Raw genomic sequence first — 18,101 nt, forward strand, 5'->3', positions numbered from 1 at the left:
AGGCCAAGTTATCCAAACTGTGCCATGTATTTGAGATTTTTCGTCATTTGAGGAAAATATGGAGAAAACGTGAGTTTTGCTCAATCAAGAAAAGATGCTTGAATGGAGGAGTTTTCATGAAATCATGAAAATAATAAAATAAGAAGGAAGAGCCGTGGGGGACCGTCCACGGCGGCCGGCCGGTGGGCCCGGCCCTCCCTAGGCGCCTCTTTATATTTTTTAATTATTATTTTCTCTCTCCTGTTTTGTGTAGGTTTTCTCGTTTGTCCATATTTTGAATGCTCGTTCGTGCATTTGGGTGCTCGTTCGTGCATCATTGTTGAGTACACTTCACCATTTTCTTGGGGCTTACTCGGTGAAAGTCCAGACGCTCGATTGTTGAGTAATTATTACTAATTCATGAAATTCAGCGGAGAATGGTTCATGAAACGGAGTAATAACGATGAATTGAGTATCTATTACTAATCCATGAATCCAGCCGGGGAATTCAGGGAATGGAGTAATGAGATAAAATAATTATCTATTACTAATCGATGGAACCAGTCGGGGATAGCAATGGAACGGAGTAATGAGATAAAATAGATTATTTTCTAGGAATTCAGTCCGTGAATGTCACGGTAGAATTAATCTATTGTAGAATCGAGATATGAGATAATTAATCTCGTTCTGAAGAGTGCATAGTCAGGAAACAACGTGCAACAACAATTATGTACAGAGAGCCGTCTGAATCTATACACATTTATAGTCAGGGAACAACGAGTATCGTCGACGTCCTAAAGTCGTTAAGCCCTCCGACAAACATTTATGTCCAGAGAACCGCCCAATCGTTCTTCTATGTAAAGGGGGTCTCTCTATGTAGTCAGGGAACAACGAGTATCGCCGACGTCCTAAAGGCGTTAAGCCCTATAACAAACAATTATGTCTAGAGGACCGCCAATCGTTCTTCTACACAGAGGGCACGATGAAATGCGTAGCATCGAACGCTCAGCTAGTGGGAGGCCTTTCGAGAAACATATTCATCATGGCTCTGAGAGGAATGCTCACTCAGTCAGAGATCGTGAAACGGTTCACGGATCGTAAAATACGAATCGTCACATGCGTTCCTGAAGCCGGGTCAGGAACATGCAGTATCATGATTTTACGATTTTATCCCTTGTTGAAAATCCACCATCAACAATTGTGTTGTACTCTTTTTTCTTTGTCAAGGTTTTACCACTATGGATTTTCCTTGTCAAGGTTTTAATGGCGTAACATATGCATGCCTAATTTTTTACCAAGTCCTTACATTTTCATCTTATGTATTTCCTTTGAAAACGGTGATTTGGGCGCATATTGAAGACACATCCCTGACTAAGATAATTTCCAATAAACTATTTCTAATCATCTAGCTGGCTTTTTAATATAAGATGATTAATATCCAAAAACAAAAACAAAAAGAAATATAAGTTAACAACTAATAGCATCTCCAATGGAGTATAGGGTTTAAAAAATATTGATGCCACCTAGAATTTTAGATACTCTCAATAAAAAAAACCTCTCCAGTGGTGATTGGATAATCAAAATTTAATATGACGTGGAAGTTTGAGTTTGAGGAGAGTATGGGTTTTTGGAGACTCCCATCCATACCCACGTCATCAATTTGCTATTAATTAATTTTTGAGATTTTGTTTCTATAAATAAGCAACGAGTATATCAAAATAGATATGGATACAACTATCATTGGAGATGCTTATCAAAACAAGATTTGTATTTGGATTCTATGTTTTTAAATACCTTTTTTTAGGTCTCCACATATGATAAATACTCACTAGATTTTGTGCATGTGCTACGCACCGGGCGACCTCGCCCCATTCCGATACATGCTTAATATTTTTAATTTGGTTTAGCTCGCGCCTTGCCCTGTCTGGATGCTTGTTTAGGATTTTTTATTTGGTGTGGTTCGGCTTCGCCTCGCCCCGTCCCAATACGTGCTTAGCATTTTTTATTTGGTGTGGCTCGGCTTCGCCTCGCCCGATCGCTTAGGATTTTTGAACGCATCTGGCATCTTTTTCTTTTAACCATGTTTTTGATTTGGTATGATGTGGCTTCACCTCGCCTCGTCATACATTTTTGATTTGGTGTCGCGGGGCTTCGCCCCACCCCATCGTGATACATTTTGTTTTTGTTATGGCTCGGCTTCATCTCACACCGTCGCTTAAGATTTTTGATTTGGTGTAGCTCGGCTTTACCTCGTCCCATCCAGATGCATATTTATGATTTTTAATTTGATGTGCTCGGCAAAGAGATGAAAATTAATACTTCTAATGGGAACTAAAAACCGCAAATTACAAAGATGGGAAATAAACACTTTTGATTGTGGAACCAAAAGTGGTTGGTGCATGTTTATCAGATCCGACCTCACGTCATAGAATATATATCCATCACTTGTCCTAATCAATCACAAAAACAAAAACAAAGGCTCGTCAACAGGAAACTTAATTTTAAATAATGTATTTCCAAGGAACTCATATATCATACTCTATTTACAAATATCCCTATACTTGTTGTTGTCACTATGACATCTCCATTTTCATCAAAACTTCCCAGAATTCTAAACACTCATCTAACCCCATCGAGCGCCAATACAACCATTACTTCCTTCAGCATCAGCAATTTATCTTCAGTTAGCTTGCAAGACTCATGTAGATAAAACCCATTACCACCAGCAAATTTAATTCATCACCGCATGTGTCTATACCAACGAACTCCCGTCTAATTAGTTAACCCCATAACAAACACAGATCAACAACATCCCCCAATTTGAGTGCCGCAAATTTCTGTCCTCAATTGAAATCTCAAGAACTCATAATTTAGATTCACCACTAACCCAAGATGATTGAATCGTCATTACAGCTGCAACTTCGAGAGCAGCAAGCCATAAGCATCCACAATAATCCATAACGCCATGAATTGTCCAAGCATTGTAAGTTTGCTCAATATAATTTTACCTACAATATAACAACATTTACTGGTTAGAGTTCCAATGCTAACACGTTCAATGATGTAAAAAAATTGAGTCCAGAAGCAAATGATTATGTTTGACATTATGCTTAAAGCAACGATAAACTTAATGCCGGTGAAGACCAACTTCCGCAAGAGAGTGCAAATCTAACCAATGGTCCAGGCCACTGAAGAAAGTTAAAATTACAAAAAGCATTTTCCGAATCCTAATCTAGTGAAGTTGAAGATATCTTGCTTAAAACTATTTTACCCGGAGCAAGAACACCGAAATAGACATTACCTCAAGGACTGGCTGAAACTGAAGTCTGCTATCTCACAACGCTGTTTCCTATTATCAAAAAGTTATCACGTATAATGTCACATGCACTATATTATGTCAAATTGAACAATCAAAATCTTTAGACTGCTGACCATACAAAAATAAAAGTATCAGACTGGTTATTAATAATAGATTAGCTATACTGTGTCACAAATTTTCAAGACAAATTAGGGGTCTGGCATAGCTCATGTAAGTCTCCAATTGTGTAGTAAGATGCAATTCACAAATCAAAGGGTTCACTGTCATTGTGAATAGTGTCCTGCTCGTTGATAATGTTATGCACATCTGTTCAGTCTCACAGTTCTATGCCCATCTGTTCAGCCTATATAATTTGATAACAAAGTAAACCAATAACACAAAGAAAAAGGAAATCTTACTCATAGCGGTAAATCCCTCCGTACAAAGCAGCAAGTTAGCTTAGTAACTTATATTTTCTTTGCTGACTCACTTAACCCTTCAATATTCCTGAAGTTTGAGCTCCTCCTTCATTTGATTGCGATAATACCTAAACATGGGTCATCAAGGTCAAGATAAAACAGGTATACCAAACTAAAAGCTTTCCAGAAAAGTGTCAAGAAACATAAAAGCTTTTCAAACTAAATTTGCACCTTTCAAAAATTGTAGTAGAATCACTGTTGGATGAAGATTCAATAGGCACCTATCATTTCAACCTTTCTTATGCAACACAGGCCATAAACGACCTTTTTTTTACTGCAACATGGGCCATAAACTTACATAGCACCACCAGCTCCAATTACCAGTTCCATTACTCACAAACAACTGCTAATGAAAACTAATTCTTAAATTAAGAGATGACTTGCTTTCTGCACCTGAGCCTTTATATTAAGAAGATGACCAGTTCTCAGGTGCAGAAAGCAAGTCATCTCTTAATTCAACGGTCGTGAGAAAATAAAATCTAAAAGTAAAAGATCTCGAGAAGAAAAAGGTCTTATTTGACTGTTGTACATTGCTAACATTGAGAAATGGAACCGTCGTGAATCCCGAGTAACTGGTCGGGCCGCTAAAGTAGCTAAAGTTGTGATGAATCCCGTCAATAAAATGGTGCAAAGAATCCTAAAAACTTGTTTTGGGGTATCATTTTATGCACACAAACAATCAAATCAAACCAAGCCAAAATGTTCTTAGCTATTGGCTCTCAATCAGGCTAAATTTTAATATTCAATCAAATCAACAGAAGCTAACTTTTCTCTGAAAACCCAATCTGCCTACACCAAATTAAAACTCAATCTGATTTTTTAAAAAAATTGCAGATTTAAAAATCTAGGGTTTCCACATGTTTACCTTGTTCTTCCTTTCCTCTGCATCGTCTTTGTAATCAAACTTTGCCTCCTAAATCAATGTTATAAACTTTTCCACATAAATTTCCTGCAAACATCAAGCACACAAAGCAAACATAAATCAAATAATTTCTCTATTTCAACACCGCAACCCTAATTCTCTAATTTCTCAATTCACACCCTCAAATTAGCATGATAACCTTCCTCTTCATGTCATATTCTTAAAACCCGTCCCTAACTATTCAATCAATAATCAATTTTTGAAATAGATTTCAACACAGAAGAAACCCTAAATTATGATATCAAATCCTTCATTTATTTTTCGATTTTCAATTGCAGGTGAAGAGAAGAAAAGAAATAAGGAGGAGAAGAGGAATAAAGAACGAAGAGTAGCTTCGGAGAGAATAAAAATAGTAGAAATTGACGTTTAGTCCCAAAGTTACTGGGCTTGGGACGCTCTAGTCCTCTCTTCCCAAGCCTAGTACCATTTAGTCCAAACTTTCCCCTCCTAGACAGTTTAGTCCAGAATTTGGACGAGTCGGTCCTTTACACCACCGATTTGATTATTTTTGGTACCCGAAATGTCCTTGAATCATAATAATATGTTACAGTAGTTTTGGTAGAGAAAAATCATATTAGAGAAATGAAAGGGAGACGCAGAGAGGCGATTTCAAGCTGGAGATTCAGAAACATTCAATTCATCTCGATTTGATTTGAAATAAGCCCGAAAACCTAAAAATGATCAACAACGCTTGTTTTTGGAGATCTACTTGGAACCAGTGATGAAAAATTGATGATCATAATCATGAACAATTGAATCGAAATATTTCGTCACCCAAAATGATTATTAAGATAAGTTTCATTTTCTCTTTTCACTTATCTATATCTTGAACATTCGATTTGGAGTTATTAGGTTTACCGTTTTCAAAATAGAATTTCGTTTAATTTTTTTAGGGTTTTTATATGACTAAACTAAAGATTTCTTTTGATTAACATTTCTGATTTGAAATTATATATATTTTTTTTTAGAATAAATCTGAAAGGTACGATTCTATATGAGATTCATAAAGAGAGAGACAATTTATTCTATGAAATTCACAGATCAACTTTTGTTTTCATTTTGATCCATCAATAATAATTCTTAAAAATCTCTGCTAATTTCATTGCTTCTAGAGTACTACTCGTATCAATATGCACATTTTGTTAGTAGGTTATCCCAGGAGTAGAAAGCATGTTTGATTTGATTTAGAGTACTAATCGTATCAATATGCACTTGTTGTTAGTAGGCTATCCCAGGAGTGGAAAGCATGATTTGATTACTCGATAAGGTTGGGGTCTTGCTTGTTATCATCGTCTGAGAAATGCTTAAACATTGGGGTTAACTTGTATAAGAAACTAATTTACTAGAGGGATATCTGCATGTTGTTTAGGCTGCCGTAATAAATCCTAAGCTAATGCAAGTGGTCTGGGCATTCGGGTTATTATTATGTAGTATTACCTCCAAGAGGAAGGCATCATGAATAGAGAGCAAGAATGTTGGCAATGATGAATATAAAATACTTAGTTAAGTCGCATGTTTGGTTTGGACTGCTAGTGTTTAACAAAAATGAAACTAGTTGATACGACATTCTTTTGTCAATAATAAATATAACGTGCTTAAGTAAATCATATAATTTATTTACCCTGCTAATGTTTAACAAAAACGCAATTAGCTGATACAACATTCTTTTCATGTTTCTGTAACAGGTGAAATGCTTGGCTTTTAATCCGTTCAATGAGTAGGTTGTGGCTGCAGGTTCAACTGATAAAATGCTCAACCTATCTGACCTTCGTAAGATAAATATTGCTATCTAGACTTTCAATTACAACCAGTAATCATTCTCAAATTATGCTATGTAGTTTCGTATGTACAATGAAAAACTACATTTTGTAGAACAAAGCTCTTTCATAGTTTGGAAATGTTTTGTTTTCTATGTATGCTTATTGCTCAGATCATGTTTTTTTAACTGGTAACTCTGGTACATCTAGTAAAGGCGTATAGTTATTTCCTAGAGTGTCGAGAGTCACCGGTAGTATAAAAGCTATTTTGAATGGTCGACGTGAAAAATCTATTTTATGCTCGCTGCTATTTTTCCTGTCACCCTTGTTCATCTGCTTTATTTGTCTTATATTTTCTTTCATCCCATCTTGGCTTGTCATGATTTCTTACATTTTTTTTAATAGGTGACAATATCGGCAATAGCAAAATGAGTTACATCTCACAATAGTAAAGATGGCAAGGTGAATTCTTCACATGTAGCGTCTCTAACCATTTATTAGATTCCTTGTAAAATTTGTGAAGATAATCAGGTAGAATTCTTGTGTGCATTGCTTTTATTGTCCAGGTTGTACGAGGTGTACTTTTTACTATACCAGTTGTACGCAGTGTACTTTTTAGTACACCTGTTTTCGAAACAGCTAACTTTTTTAACAGTCTTAGTTGTAGCCTTTTTTGCTTCGGGTTTGTTATTGAAACCGTAATGGGTCAATTCTGGCCTTTTATTATTGAATTCTTAATGTGTATGTAATTGTACACATGCTGATTCCTAATGTATACATGGTTGTACACCTTTTGATCGTTAATATGTACATAGTTGTACACCTTTTGATCCTAGGTAGCTCTCATGGTCTTCGCTTATGGACTTTTGATCAACAAACTATTTTTATAGATTTTTGATTGGTGATGACAGGTTAACACACACTATATACGATTGGATCTGGCAAGGTCATAGGCAGGGCTTGCGTGGAAGATCGGGTAATGGTCCACATCTAACCATTTATTCCTTGTGAAATCTGTGAAGATATTCTTTTCAAAGGTTAAAGACTGGTAGAATTTTTATGTGCATTTTTTTTATTATACCCGCTGTACAAGGTGCACTTGTTTGTACACCAGTTATGCGCAGTGTACTTTTTAGTGAACTAGTTTTATCAGACGTACTTGTAAGTCGTGCACTTTATTTCTGCATTGATTATGAACCTGAAATCTAATAAACTAGTGCTTTCATTTAGACTTTTGTATACACAACAAACATAGAATTCTTCCAATGTCGGATATCATCACACCAAGTCTTAGTTAGGTAGTAAAATTTAGTGACTTATAAGCATCGAAGGGCTTAGTGGTGTGTACATAGAGTGGACTTATATTTTATGTATACAAACCAAATATTATGGAAAACACTAATGTGTACAGGTGTTGGAATTTTTTGTAGGTGTGTACATAGTTGTACACCATTATTTTATGGATTTTTTTGGTATGTATGTTCATTTTTTTGGTTTTTGTAGGTGTATACATAATTGTACACCATGTACAATCTCAGCAATACATATGAGTTGTTTGTGGGTATGGATATATATTTGTTTTAAATTTTTTATAAGTGTGTACATAGTTGTATACCACTGTGCTATCTCAACACTATATGCATGTTTGGTGAGTATAGATGATGGATTTTTGTAAGCCTGTATATTGTTGTACACCATTATGCTCTCTCGTGATTTTATGACCTTTTTTGTGGGTATGTATGTTGGATTTGTTGATTTTTATAGGTGTGTACACCATTGTATAATCTCAATATCATATATGACCAGTTTTGTGTGTATGGATGTTGGATTAGTTGGATTTTTTATGTGCGTACACTGGTCTGTTTTGTGGGTATGGATGTTAGATTTTTGTAGGTTTGTACATCATTGTGCTCTCTCAAAAATAAAAAATATAAAAAGTAATTCTTGATGAAGCCCTAAGTTATTGTTTTTCGATATCATGAGGTGATTTTAATAGCATGCTTGCTATGTGTTTAGGTACTTTTCGAGGGAGCTTAAGAAAGTGGAGAAGAACAATGGACAGGTTCTCTAGATGGACGCTTTTCTGGATTTTAATAGCATACTTACTATGTGTTTAGGTACTTGCTATGTGTTAGATTTTAATAGCATGTTCCTTAGTGATGCTTAGGTGGAATGTATGTGGCGTACAAACTGGCACACCTTGTCTTTTCTTTGGATTTTTGTAGTGTTTGTACTTGTACACCAATGTAAACTAAGATTTTTCTAAAAATGAAAATTATATCGTCATATGGGTACTCTTTTTGTAGCTTTCGGAAAGAGCTTTCCGAATATATAAAGTTTGTGAATTTTGGACGAGCGGTTCGAAAGATAAATCATTTTAAAATTATTTTTATATTATTTAAAATTGGTGACGTCATCATAAGTCACCATGGATTAGATTGAAAATATTTGGACTAAATTGTAAATATTAAGGGTTGTTAATGTACTTTCCACATTTCAAATTAATAAAGGACTAATTTGTACCTAGTTGAATGGGTGTGGACTAACTACTATATTTGGATGGGATTTTGGACTAAACCGTATTTTTCCTATAAAAATATTAACTTCGTCCAGTTAAGAATGGTTTGGTTTAGTTTTTCACGGGAGTATCGTCCACTTTGACGTTGTTACTTAACGTCCAATTAAGTATTCAGTGTAAACAGAGTGTAACAAATCATTTAGGCACAAATTCTGGCAAAAGTATTGTCTACCCACGTTTTTGCTAGCGGGTTACAAACGGCCAGTTAAATACAGGGTGCAAACAGAGCGTAATCCAAGTTTTCATGTCCCGATCAATAGAGTCTCGCCAAATGTCCTCTCCAGAATTACTAATGCCCAGAGCTTTTATCTAATTTAATTTGAGGGATGTGTGACACTCACCGTGCGACGTGTGAGCTCATATGACTTAGTATTTTAAAAGATGGGAGATACTCCGTTGGAGATGCTCTATGGGTAAATTATCTAACTCAAACAAATTAAATGAGAGTCGTTGCGAAAAATAATCGAGATTTTCAGATTTTGTCTTACGTATCCGAGGACATCAATGTTTGGGCCGTTAATTTGAACGGGCTTGTTGGGCTAGATAGGATAATTTAGTAGTCTCGTTAGGCTCATTCTAAGGAGAAACCCTAATCTTTATATCAATCGCGAGCTGTGCCTTCCACTATATCTTAGGTTTAGGGTTTTCATTGGGGAGTGTTGAGCGATTTCTTCATCTCCTGCTCTACTACTTTTGCTGTTGCAGCTGAGGTTCTTCTACTTGCAGTAATCATGGGGTATGATTCATTTTCTGTCTGTTGTAATTCTCTTTTAGCTTTACACGAACATCTCAGGAAGGTTATAGAGTTCATTGTTTAAGATCTATTTTTGTTGTTAATTCTTTATAAGGTTTTTCTTTGATGCTTAAATTTTTGATTCAGTATCTTTTGTTTCCTCGTAGTATCTTCCAAAACTTTAAGATAGGCTTGTTTGTATGTTTTGAGTTTCTCATATGTAAATCTGATGTACACCCATGTGTAGTTTTATTGATAAAATCTGTTTATCCGCACTTCAATTATAAAGAAGTTCTTGGCAACTGATAATCGATGTATGCTATTTATTTAGGAATATAATACTCTGTTGGTTCTGATAAATTTGGTTTTGATACTTTTCGGGTACTTGTTGATTTCTTCTAGTGGTTGCTTATGGGTGTATTTTTTTATGAATTAATGTTGAATTTGAGGAATTGCTTCATGAATGAAATTAGCTATGTGGAACTGGCATGGGTTTTGATTCATGTTAAAGACATAGTTCATCTGTATCATAATTTGAGATTGGTGATGGGCTTGGTAAGAATGCTGCTTATATATTCTTATGCTTATCTCCGAAAATGTCCGATACGGATTCGGATACCGCATCTATAATATATGGGATTCAAGAATGTATTCAATCTAATCCCCAAAACACTCATTGTAGCATACTTCAAATTTCCTCCCTCAACCCTCTTTATGAGGGGAGTAAACTCCTTCAATTTTTTTTAAGCGTTTCTCCACTTCACACGTACAAAGCACGTGAAAGCAAGAGAGACCTTAAAAAAAAACTGAAGAAAAAACCTTTAGAAAAACTAATACATTTTTGATAAGCCTCGAGGGTATTGTATCCGATCCAATTCCAATTCGGGTACCAACATGATCCTCAGGTATCGGCGCCGCGCAACCCAATAATATAAGAAGGGATCCTGTGAATGATAAGATGTCTGGTGGCTGAGATTTTTGTTGTTTAACAAGATGCGGGGTGATAGTCTACTTGCGGAGTTGTGGGGTGATAGTCTACTTGCGGAGTTGTGGGGTGATAGTCTACGGTGATAGTCTACCTGAGGGGTGATAGTCTACTGGAAATGAAAATGCTTCGGAAGGATAGGTTTATTTGCTTATTGTGTATATCTGCCATGTGCTTAATAAGGCCCGTGTCATTCTTTACTGGTTTTGTTTGTTTGAATGAGTCTTAATTGGGTTTGTTTGTTTGTTTGTTTGAATGAGTCGTTAACCAGAATAGTGTTTGTTATACAGTAAGACACGTGGAATGGGAGCTGGTCGCAAGCTCAAGTCTCACCGTAGAAGACAAAGATGGGCTGACAAGTCATACAAGAAGTCCCATCTTGGTAATGAATGGAAGAAGCCTTTTGCCGGTTCTTCCCATGCCAAGGGTATTGTTCTAGAAAAGATGTGAGTATGCAATTTAAGTTTTAGATGCATGTTGCTCTTATTATGTGTTGCTAATTGATTGCCAATTGATGTTTTACAATACCTTAAGAACGACTTACTTATTGTCACAGAGGTATTGAAGCTAAGCAGCCTAACTCTGCTATCCGTAAGTGCGCTCGTGTTCAATTGATTAAGAACGGGAAGAAGATTGCTGCTTTCGTTCCCAACGATGGTTGCTTAAACTACATTGAAGAAAACGTAAGAATAGGCTGATTTTTACTGGTCATTCGAATGATACATTTTAGTTTTTGTAATCAACGATTTTATTGCTTTCTAGGTTCAAACATTGACAATGAAATATTGGTTCTATGTGGTTTTGCAGGATGAGGTTTTGATCGCCGGATTTGGACGTAAGGGGCATGCTGTGGGAGATATTCCTGGAGTCAGGTTCAAGGTTGTGAAAGTGTCAGGAGTTTCACTTTTGGCTCTCTTCAAGGAGAAGAAAGAGAAGCCAAGATCTTAATTACACTCGGCGGTGTTTAGAGATTTACCGATGTACCTCTTGGTTTATTATTTGAATGTTTTACTGGAGTACTTTGGATTTCAGTAGTTGATAGTGAATTGCGTGATGAAGTAATTTATGTTTTGCAGCTGCTATTATATGAAATTTTTTGGATCCTCTTTTGTGCAATATATTTTGTTTTGAAACTGATATGATGTCCGGCGAGCCGCACCTTCAGCATTCTTGGTTTAACTTTTCTTATTTCTTTGATCCCGACTTCCTGAGTACAAGAACCAAACCTTGACATTTTCTGAACCTGTATTTTTGTCCAGGTTACTGTGCTGATTCATTTTGGAAGCACTTTTTTGGAATGTTCAAATTGTGCTTCGGTTTATAATTTGCCTGGTTTCACCAACTCCGTTGAGAACCAATTTTGCATCTTTTGGTGAAGAACTTATTTGATTCCATCAAATTTAAAATATTTGAAGATGCAGTGCACTTTTGTTATTTGTGACTGTGAGTGTGGCTCAGGAAGATGTATGTATTCTTTGTATTGTAAATAGTTAATGCTGTCAGTAATATTCACGCGAATTAAAAAATTTAGGCAAGAAATTCAATCAAGAAAATGGTGCGTTATGCTCAACGTTATTTGAAACTTCCGCATCATTATGTAATATCCTTTTCAGGTTACAGAGTAATGATAGAATATGTGGCATGATACCACTACAGGTCTATGGTCTAGCATGCTAATTGATACCACGGTCTTATCTTGATTATTTGCTACTCTTAATCCATCCGCGACCCATATATAAACATATCCAAGAAGCATCGATCACTTGTTAATTTAAGCTGTCTTTCGGAAGTATCAGCAACAGATAGTTTATAAACCTCTCTTTAAAAAACAATTGTGTAGTCTAATGGTCTCTGGAAATTAGAAAATTATAGAGAAACCTCATTGCGTTACGGTTTTATTTTGTACTCTGAATGTGCAAAGCTAAGCTCAATATAGCAAAATCTACATCAAAGATTGTTAATCAGTCCAAACCAGGAAGACCCAAGTCCTCCATTTGAGTACAACTCTTTTCCTGAACCAATGACACTACTCATATTACTTTCTTCATTCACTTGCCATGGAAAATTACCAAACGAAGTATTATTCTCACCGTCTATATCTTTATAAACCTCTTGTTTCCTTGTTATGGTTGTTACTGTCGCTGTGGTTGTTGTTGCTGCGATCTCTTTTGTACCATTGTTCATTTGAATATAAGGCAACATGCCATTTTCAACTTCTCCCATACCTTGATAACCATTGAAACTATGATTCCCACTTTGAGTCTCAAGAAAACCACATTTAAGTGCTTCAAAAAGTAATGTGTTAGGATTACTATTGCTGTTGTTGGTTGTGGATGTGGATGTACAGGCACTACTTCGAAGAGTATCAAACTGTGTGTTACCATGGCTTCCAAAGACAGTACTCATGGGTTCAATGTCAGGCTCTAGTCCTAAAATATGTTCACTGGTAGTGGTAGTAGTGAGTTGTTTGTGATTTTGATGTCCAGAAAATGTAAGTGTCACATCATTTGAAACAGAAGTTAAAGATGGGACTGAATTAACCGATTGATCTTTGGATTTTTTAGCAGATACCGATGATGATTTCTTGTTGCTCTTCTTCTTACAACTCCCACCGACTGGAATTTTTCTTATAGAACCACCTTGTGTCCAGTGCTTTTTACATGACTTGCAGAAATACCTTGGTTGTGACAGACTATAGTTGTTGTAGTAACAGAATTTTGTGTTTGTAGAATCGCATCTTGGGCATTTTAAAGAAGGAGGAGCTTGTTCTTGTTGAGGTCTCACCTTGTTTTCATCCAGAGTATATGGTTCCGATGAGTTAGTAGAAGCCAATATATCTTCTAGTTGCGCAGGCGTAATCTGCATCATTTATGAATGAAGCAAATATAAGAAACTTTTAAAACAATGAGAGGGGAAAAAAAATACTAAAGGTTAATGAGATTCCATAGGCATTAATTTGTAGCTTTTGATCTTAACCAAAATCATGGGATTCATTAGTAAAGCCTTGAAAATAACATAGATAGAAAATACCCGAGACCACAATATCAATCAAAAAGTAGAAAAAGAAAATATACCTGGTGGTGATGCGAAGCTGCAGGATTGTCCATGCATTGAAATTTGATGTTGCATTAGCAGCAGCTGAAGAAGAATCTAGAGATTATAATCATGTATATATATTTATGAACTGAGAGACGAGATGGTAATGATTACAGATGCAGTTTAAGTGGGAGATGATTGATAAGTGTTTGGCTTGCATGCAGAGAAAAGAAGCATGAAAAGGTAAAAATAATCCAGCTGATGATCTCGCAACATTCATTCGTTGATTCATATTTTCACTCATAGATGTGATTACTGTACGTGGAACCCACTAACTCTTTTTTTTTGTTTAGCAAAAAAGAGAGAGAGACTTACTTATGTGGGTCCCAGGCTAACTTCTTCCTTTTGTCTTGGGTCCCACATTAAGTTCCACCATACTTTAATGAGTCGCTAATGACTCGACACCACTAATGTTGATTTGTTCTCGTGTCTTTTTTTTATTTTTATTTTGATCAATATTTGTTCTCGTGTCATCCTCTCCCAATCCCGGTTTCTTAATTGTCTTATGATGCATCCTTCCTTCCTTTGTTTCGTGTGGTGTGGTCCTCCTGTATATGGATGTACCCAACAAAAAATCCATCGAGGTTCTTGATTATGTACATGATTCCTTCATGCATCTATCATGTCATGACGTGATTGCTTAGCGTTTGTGGTTCATTTCGTAACATGGAAGCAACTTACACAATCTGGTCTCCCAGTCATGGTTAAAGACGCATACAAGTTGCATTATGTGTTACTAAACCACAGTTATATTTGCCTCGGGTACTATTTGTGAGAGCAAGTCTTATGGTGGAATCCAATCTATTCCAAGTGTGGAAAATTCATGGAATGTCAAGTCTAGTGGCTTCCAAATTGGGGTTTTCCACAGAAAATCCAAGCAGCGTTCCATGGTTTGGTGGAAGGGTTCGTGGAATCCATCTAAATGCCAATAAGAATAGCGTTGAACACCAATAAGATTGGCGCAGTAGAGGACAAGAAACGCCAATATGAATGGCGCTGAACGCTAATCAAAATAGCGTAAGTCAAGCGCTAAAAAGAATGGCGTTCAGCGCTGTTAACAACAACGTTTTTCAGCGCCAATCTTATTTGCGCTAACCACAAAAAACATCCAGGAGCCACTCCACTTCTCCAATCCTATACTTAGTTTTTTTTTTCTAGTCTCTCATTTTTTCCTCTTGAACAAGCTAGTTTTTTGGTTTCATATATTGAATCAAATCAAATCAAAAAGAAGATAAAATTGATTGATACTAAAAATACTTCAACTACATTGATTCCACTACATCAAATTGCAAAAAAATAAAAGAAAAAAACATAATTGAAGCTACATAGTTCCATAAGCTACATGGTTTCATATATTGAAATGACGAACATTGCTAGTGCTAGGATAACCAAGTGTTCTAGGAGGATAACCATGTTTTTCCAAAATCTTATTTTGTTTATCCAACATAAATTGCTGCTTCCATTCCGGCAAGGTCTCAACCACCACATCCAACACTTCGAGTTCATGTTTCTCCAAAGCCAAATCCACGGATTTCTTTTTTGTCTCTGCAATAGTTAATAAATATTCTTTTTTGTAGCGATGTATTCCAATCTTCTACGACTATTTCCAATAGGAATTCCGGATAAGTGAACAAAATCTAAAGGGGTGAAACCAATTTCAAAGTTTGGGAAATGAAACGAATTGGTGCTATACCACCACCTCTCTATGATACCATAAGATAGTTGTTGATCAACTCTCTTTAATCTAATTTCAAAAAATCTAGCAAGTCCGGAATTTTGAATAACTTCACTAGCGCTTTCATGAACCACTACACGATTATATAAATCCTCAAGGTCCTCCAAATTACTTCTAAAAACAATATCATGTTGTTTATCATGTGGGTTTATACTTGTAGAAACATGTTTCTCATCCCACTCTTTTGCACTCAACAACATACACACATCCATGTCCATATCTATAAAAAATTATCAAATAAAAACTAGTCACACAATGCACTTAATTGTTTACATAATGTAACTAAAACATGTTAATTCATTATCTCATGGAAATTTCACACAATACACAATGTTCATTCATCAAACAATCGGGTATCATGCGTACAATCAACAATCATCTTATCTAAAGCCCTAACATTTCATCAAACCATAAAATAAACTCAAATTACAATTTCACTAACCTCTCTTTGGATTCTCAATCAAATTGAGAAATTGAAGTATGCTTAGATTCCTTATGACGCCAAGAACAAACCCTTTGAACCAATTTCACTGATTTGAACCATCATGCCAGAAATCAACAAGGGGGGTTTTAGGGTTTGGTTTTTCTTAATGTTTGAGAGAAGAGAAGAAGATGAACGAACTGAACTGGGGAAGGGGTCGATGGTGTTCTGAACAATAGCGCTGGGCCCTATTGATAATTGCGTTAAACGCTATTCACAATAGCGTTCAGCGCTATTAACAATAGCGTTCTGACCGTTGACTCAAGTCAAGCGTCATTCTTAATAACGTTAGGACGCGCTATTCTTATTAGCGTTTAACGCTATTGTTAATATCGTTCCTCTGGATTCCACCATTACACTTGCGCTTCCATCCACAGTTTCAAGTGCTGAGGTGGCGTGGAAGATGGAAGGATTCCACCATAAGACTTGCTCTGATGTATATCACTTGGTAATGGTATGGTCTTTTAAGAACCGTAATGGAAGTCCTAAGCTAGTGAAAGAGGGGATATGTTTGAATTAGAAATAGTGATAAATCAATTAAGAAATGAAAAGAATTATTGATCTTGATAAATTGATTCTTCCCAACCTCCCACCCACTAAAGATAATCAATTATCACAACTTAACTAGAATCTATGCACAATGATTTTTTCTTCTGTTCCAATCCATATCTCTAAATACCTCCTCAATCACAGAATGACAGTGGCATGCGGGACCAAATATACTTAATACCTAACATGTGGTGGGATCGCATATCATATATCCCACATAAACTAGTCTTATTTGTTTACTGAATCAAACTTACCAGTCAAAGTTTCCAGTTTCAGATACATAGAAGAAGCCAAAAGAAAAGCCCAGAGTAAAAAAGGGAAAGGTTTAGCCTTTAGGGGAGAAACATAGGAGAGTTGAAATTTAAGTTCAATACACAGTAGCAGTTAAAAAAAGAAAATGATTTCCAACAAAGCAGATACTATATAGTTTGTAATTGTGTAAAACATTGCATTATGGACTTATGTTCACATTCCTAAAGATCTGCAGCAAACCTTCTCTACATTCTCACTCGCACCACCTTGCCTCAAGGAATCAACACCGGACGACTTTAGCAGGAGGCATCTTTAATTAAACGTCAATATATTCATTTCTTGGTCATCAAATCCTGAATAAGCATTAGTATGTCACTTCTCATGTTAGATACCATCTGCGATTTAACTTCCTTCAAAGCAGAAACCACAACTCTTCATCATTTGTGGAACCTCCATTTGTATGCCAATCGCATATGAGTTTTGCAATTGCAGTAACATATAAACCACAATCATAACCATTCATCTGTTGCGGCATAATTGGACACTCCCAAAGGCTAATTTCTGAAGAGCCTGATTCAGAATCACCCATATATCCCACAACAACTCTGTAAAGTTTCTTAGCATATCTCTGATTAGAATTTCCCATGCTATCGTGGTGTACAAATACCTTGGAATTCTTCTCGTACACAAGTAAGCTCCAGTGAGTACCACCCTGAGCTTGGGCCACATCTGTATTATTGTTGATTGAAAAGATTAATACTTTTTTCTCAGGTAGTTTAAGAGGTTCAACGAAATATTTGAGGCTGTCTGGAAATGGGCAGTTCGTAATCCAAAATGAGATAGAAGGTGGAAATAGCAAGCGGTATTGAGAGGAACAACCAGAATCAAGATAACTGAAATAGAACTCAATGATACAGTCATTTAGGAAGTCTTGACCCCTGAGGATCCCAAAATCTGATCTTCTCAATACAACATCGTTATAGCTGAGGATCTTATCATCCTCCATGGACAAACCCTGTTGCACAAAATTGTTAAATATTTGCAACATAATTTTAATAGAAGCTTACGAATAAAGATGAACATGCATATGGATACAACAGTTCATTAAGAACATAACAAGCTACGTATAACAAACTCGAGAAAATTCCAGGAAAATCCTACGACATGAGGAAAGATTATAACAATTAAGGTTTCCCTCACTGGCAGAACAATGATTTCAACAATATTACAGAACTCTGATGAAGTTTAAGATACTCG

General features: G+C 36.0%; 2 protein-coding genes, 1 long non-coding RNA gene and 1 pseudogene across 3 annotated transcripts; 2 read left to right on the forward strand and 2 right to left on the reverse strand.

The window, feature by feature from the left end:
* The first annotated feature begins 6,357 nt into the window (after positions 1–6,357).
* Positions 6,358–8,642, forward strand: LOC113309761. Its single transcript, XR_003340727.1, has 4 exons — positions 6,358–6,448; positions 6,841–6,897; positions 7,347–7,411; positions 8,452–8,642. It is a non-coding gene; the product is annotated as an uncharacterized LOC113309761 (long non-coding RNA).
* A 948-nt stretch (positions 8,643–9,590) lies between these two features.
* LOC113310902 (40S ribosomal protein S23) lies at positions 9,591–11,868 on the forward strand. Its single transcript, XM_026559720.1, has 4 exons — positions 9,591–9,749; positions 11,022–11,177; positions 11,288–11,414; positions 11,539–11,868. The coding sequence occupies exons 1-4, from the start codon at positions 9,745–9,747 to the stop codon at positions 11,677–11,679; spliced, it is 429 nt and encodes a 142-aa protein (XP_026415505.1). The 5' UTR covers positions 9,591–9,744; the 3' UTR covers positions 11,680–11,868.
* A 424-nt stretch (positions 11,869–12,292) lies between these two features.
* On the reverse strand, positions 12,293–14,019 carry LOC113310900 (dof zinc finger protein DOF2.1-like). Its single transcript, XM_026559719.1, has 2 exons — positions 13,806–14,019; positions 12,293–13,590 (listed from the first exon to the last, which is right to left on the reverse strand). The coding sequence occupies exons 1-2, from the start codon at positions 13,836–13,838 to the stop codon at positions 12,679–12,681; spliced, it is 945 nt and encodes a 314-aa protein (XP_026415504.1). The 5' UTR covers positions 13,839–14,019; the 3' UTR covers positions 12,293–12,678.
* Positions 14,020–17,176: 3,157 nt separating this feature from the next.
* On the reverse strand, positions 17,177–17,858 carry LOC113310901 (annotated as a pseudogene).
* Positions 17,859–18,101: the final 243 nt, after the last annotated feature.

Source organism: Papaver somniferum, chromosome 9 (assembly GCF_003573695.1).
Source record: "Papaver somniferum cultivar HN1 chromosome 9, ASM357369v1, whole genome shotgun sequence".
Taxonomy (NCBI): Eukaryota; Viridiplantae; Streptophyta; class Magnoliopsida; order Ranunculales; family Papaveraceae; genus Papaver; species Papaver somniferum.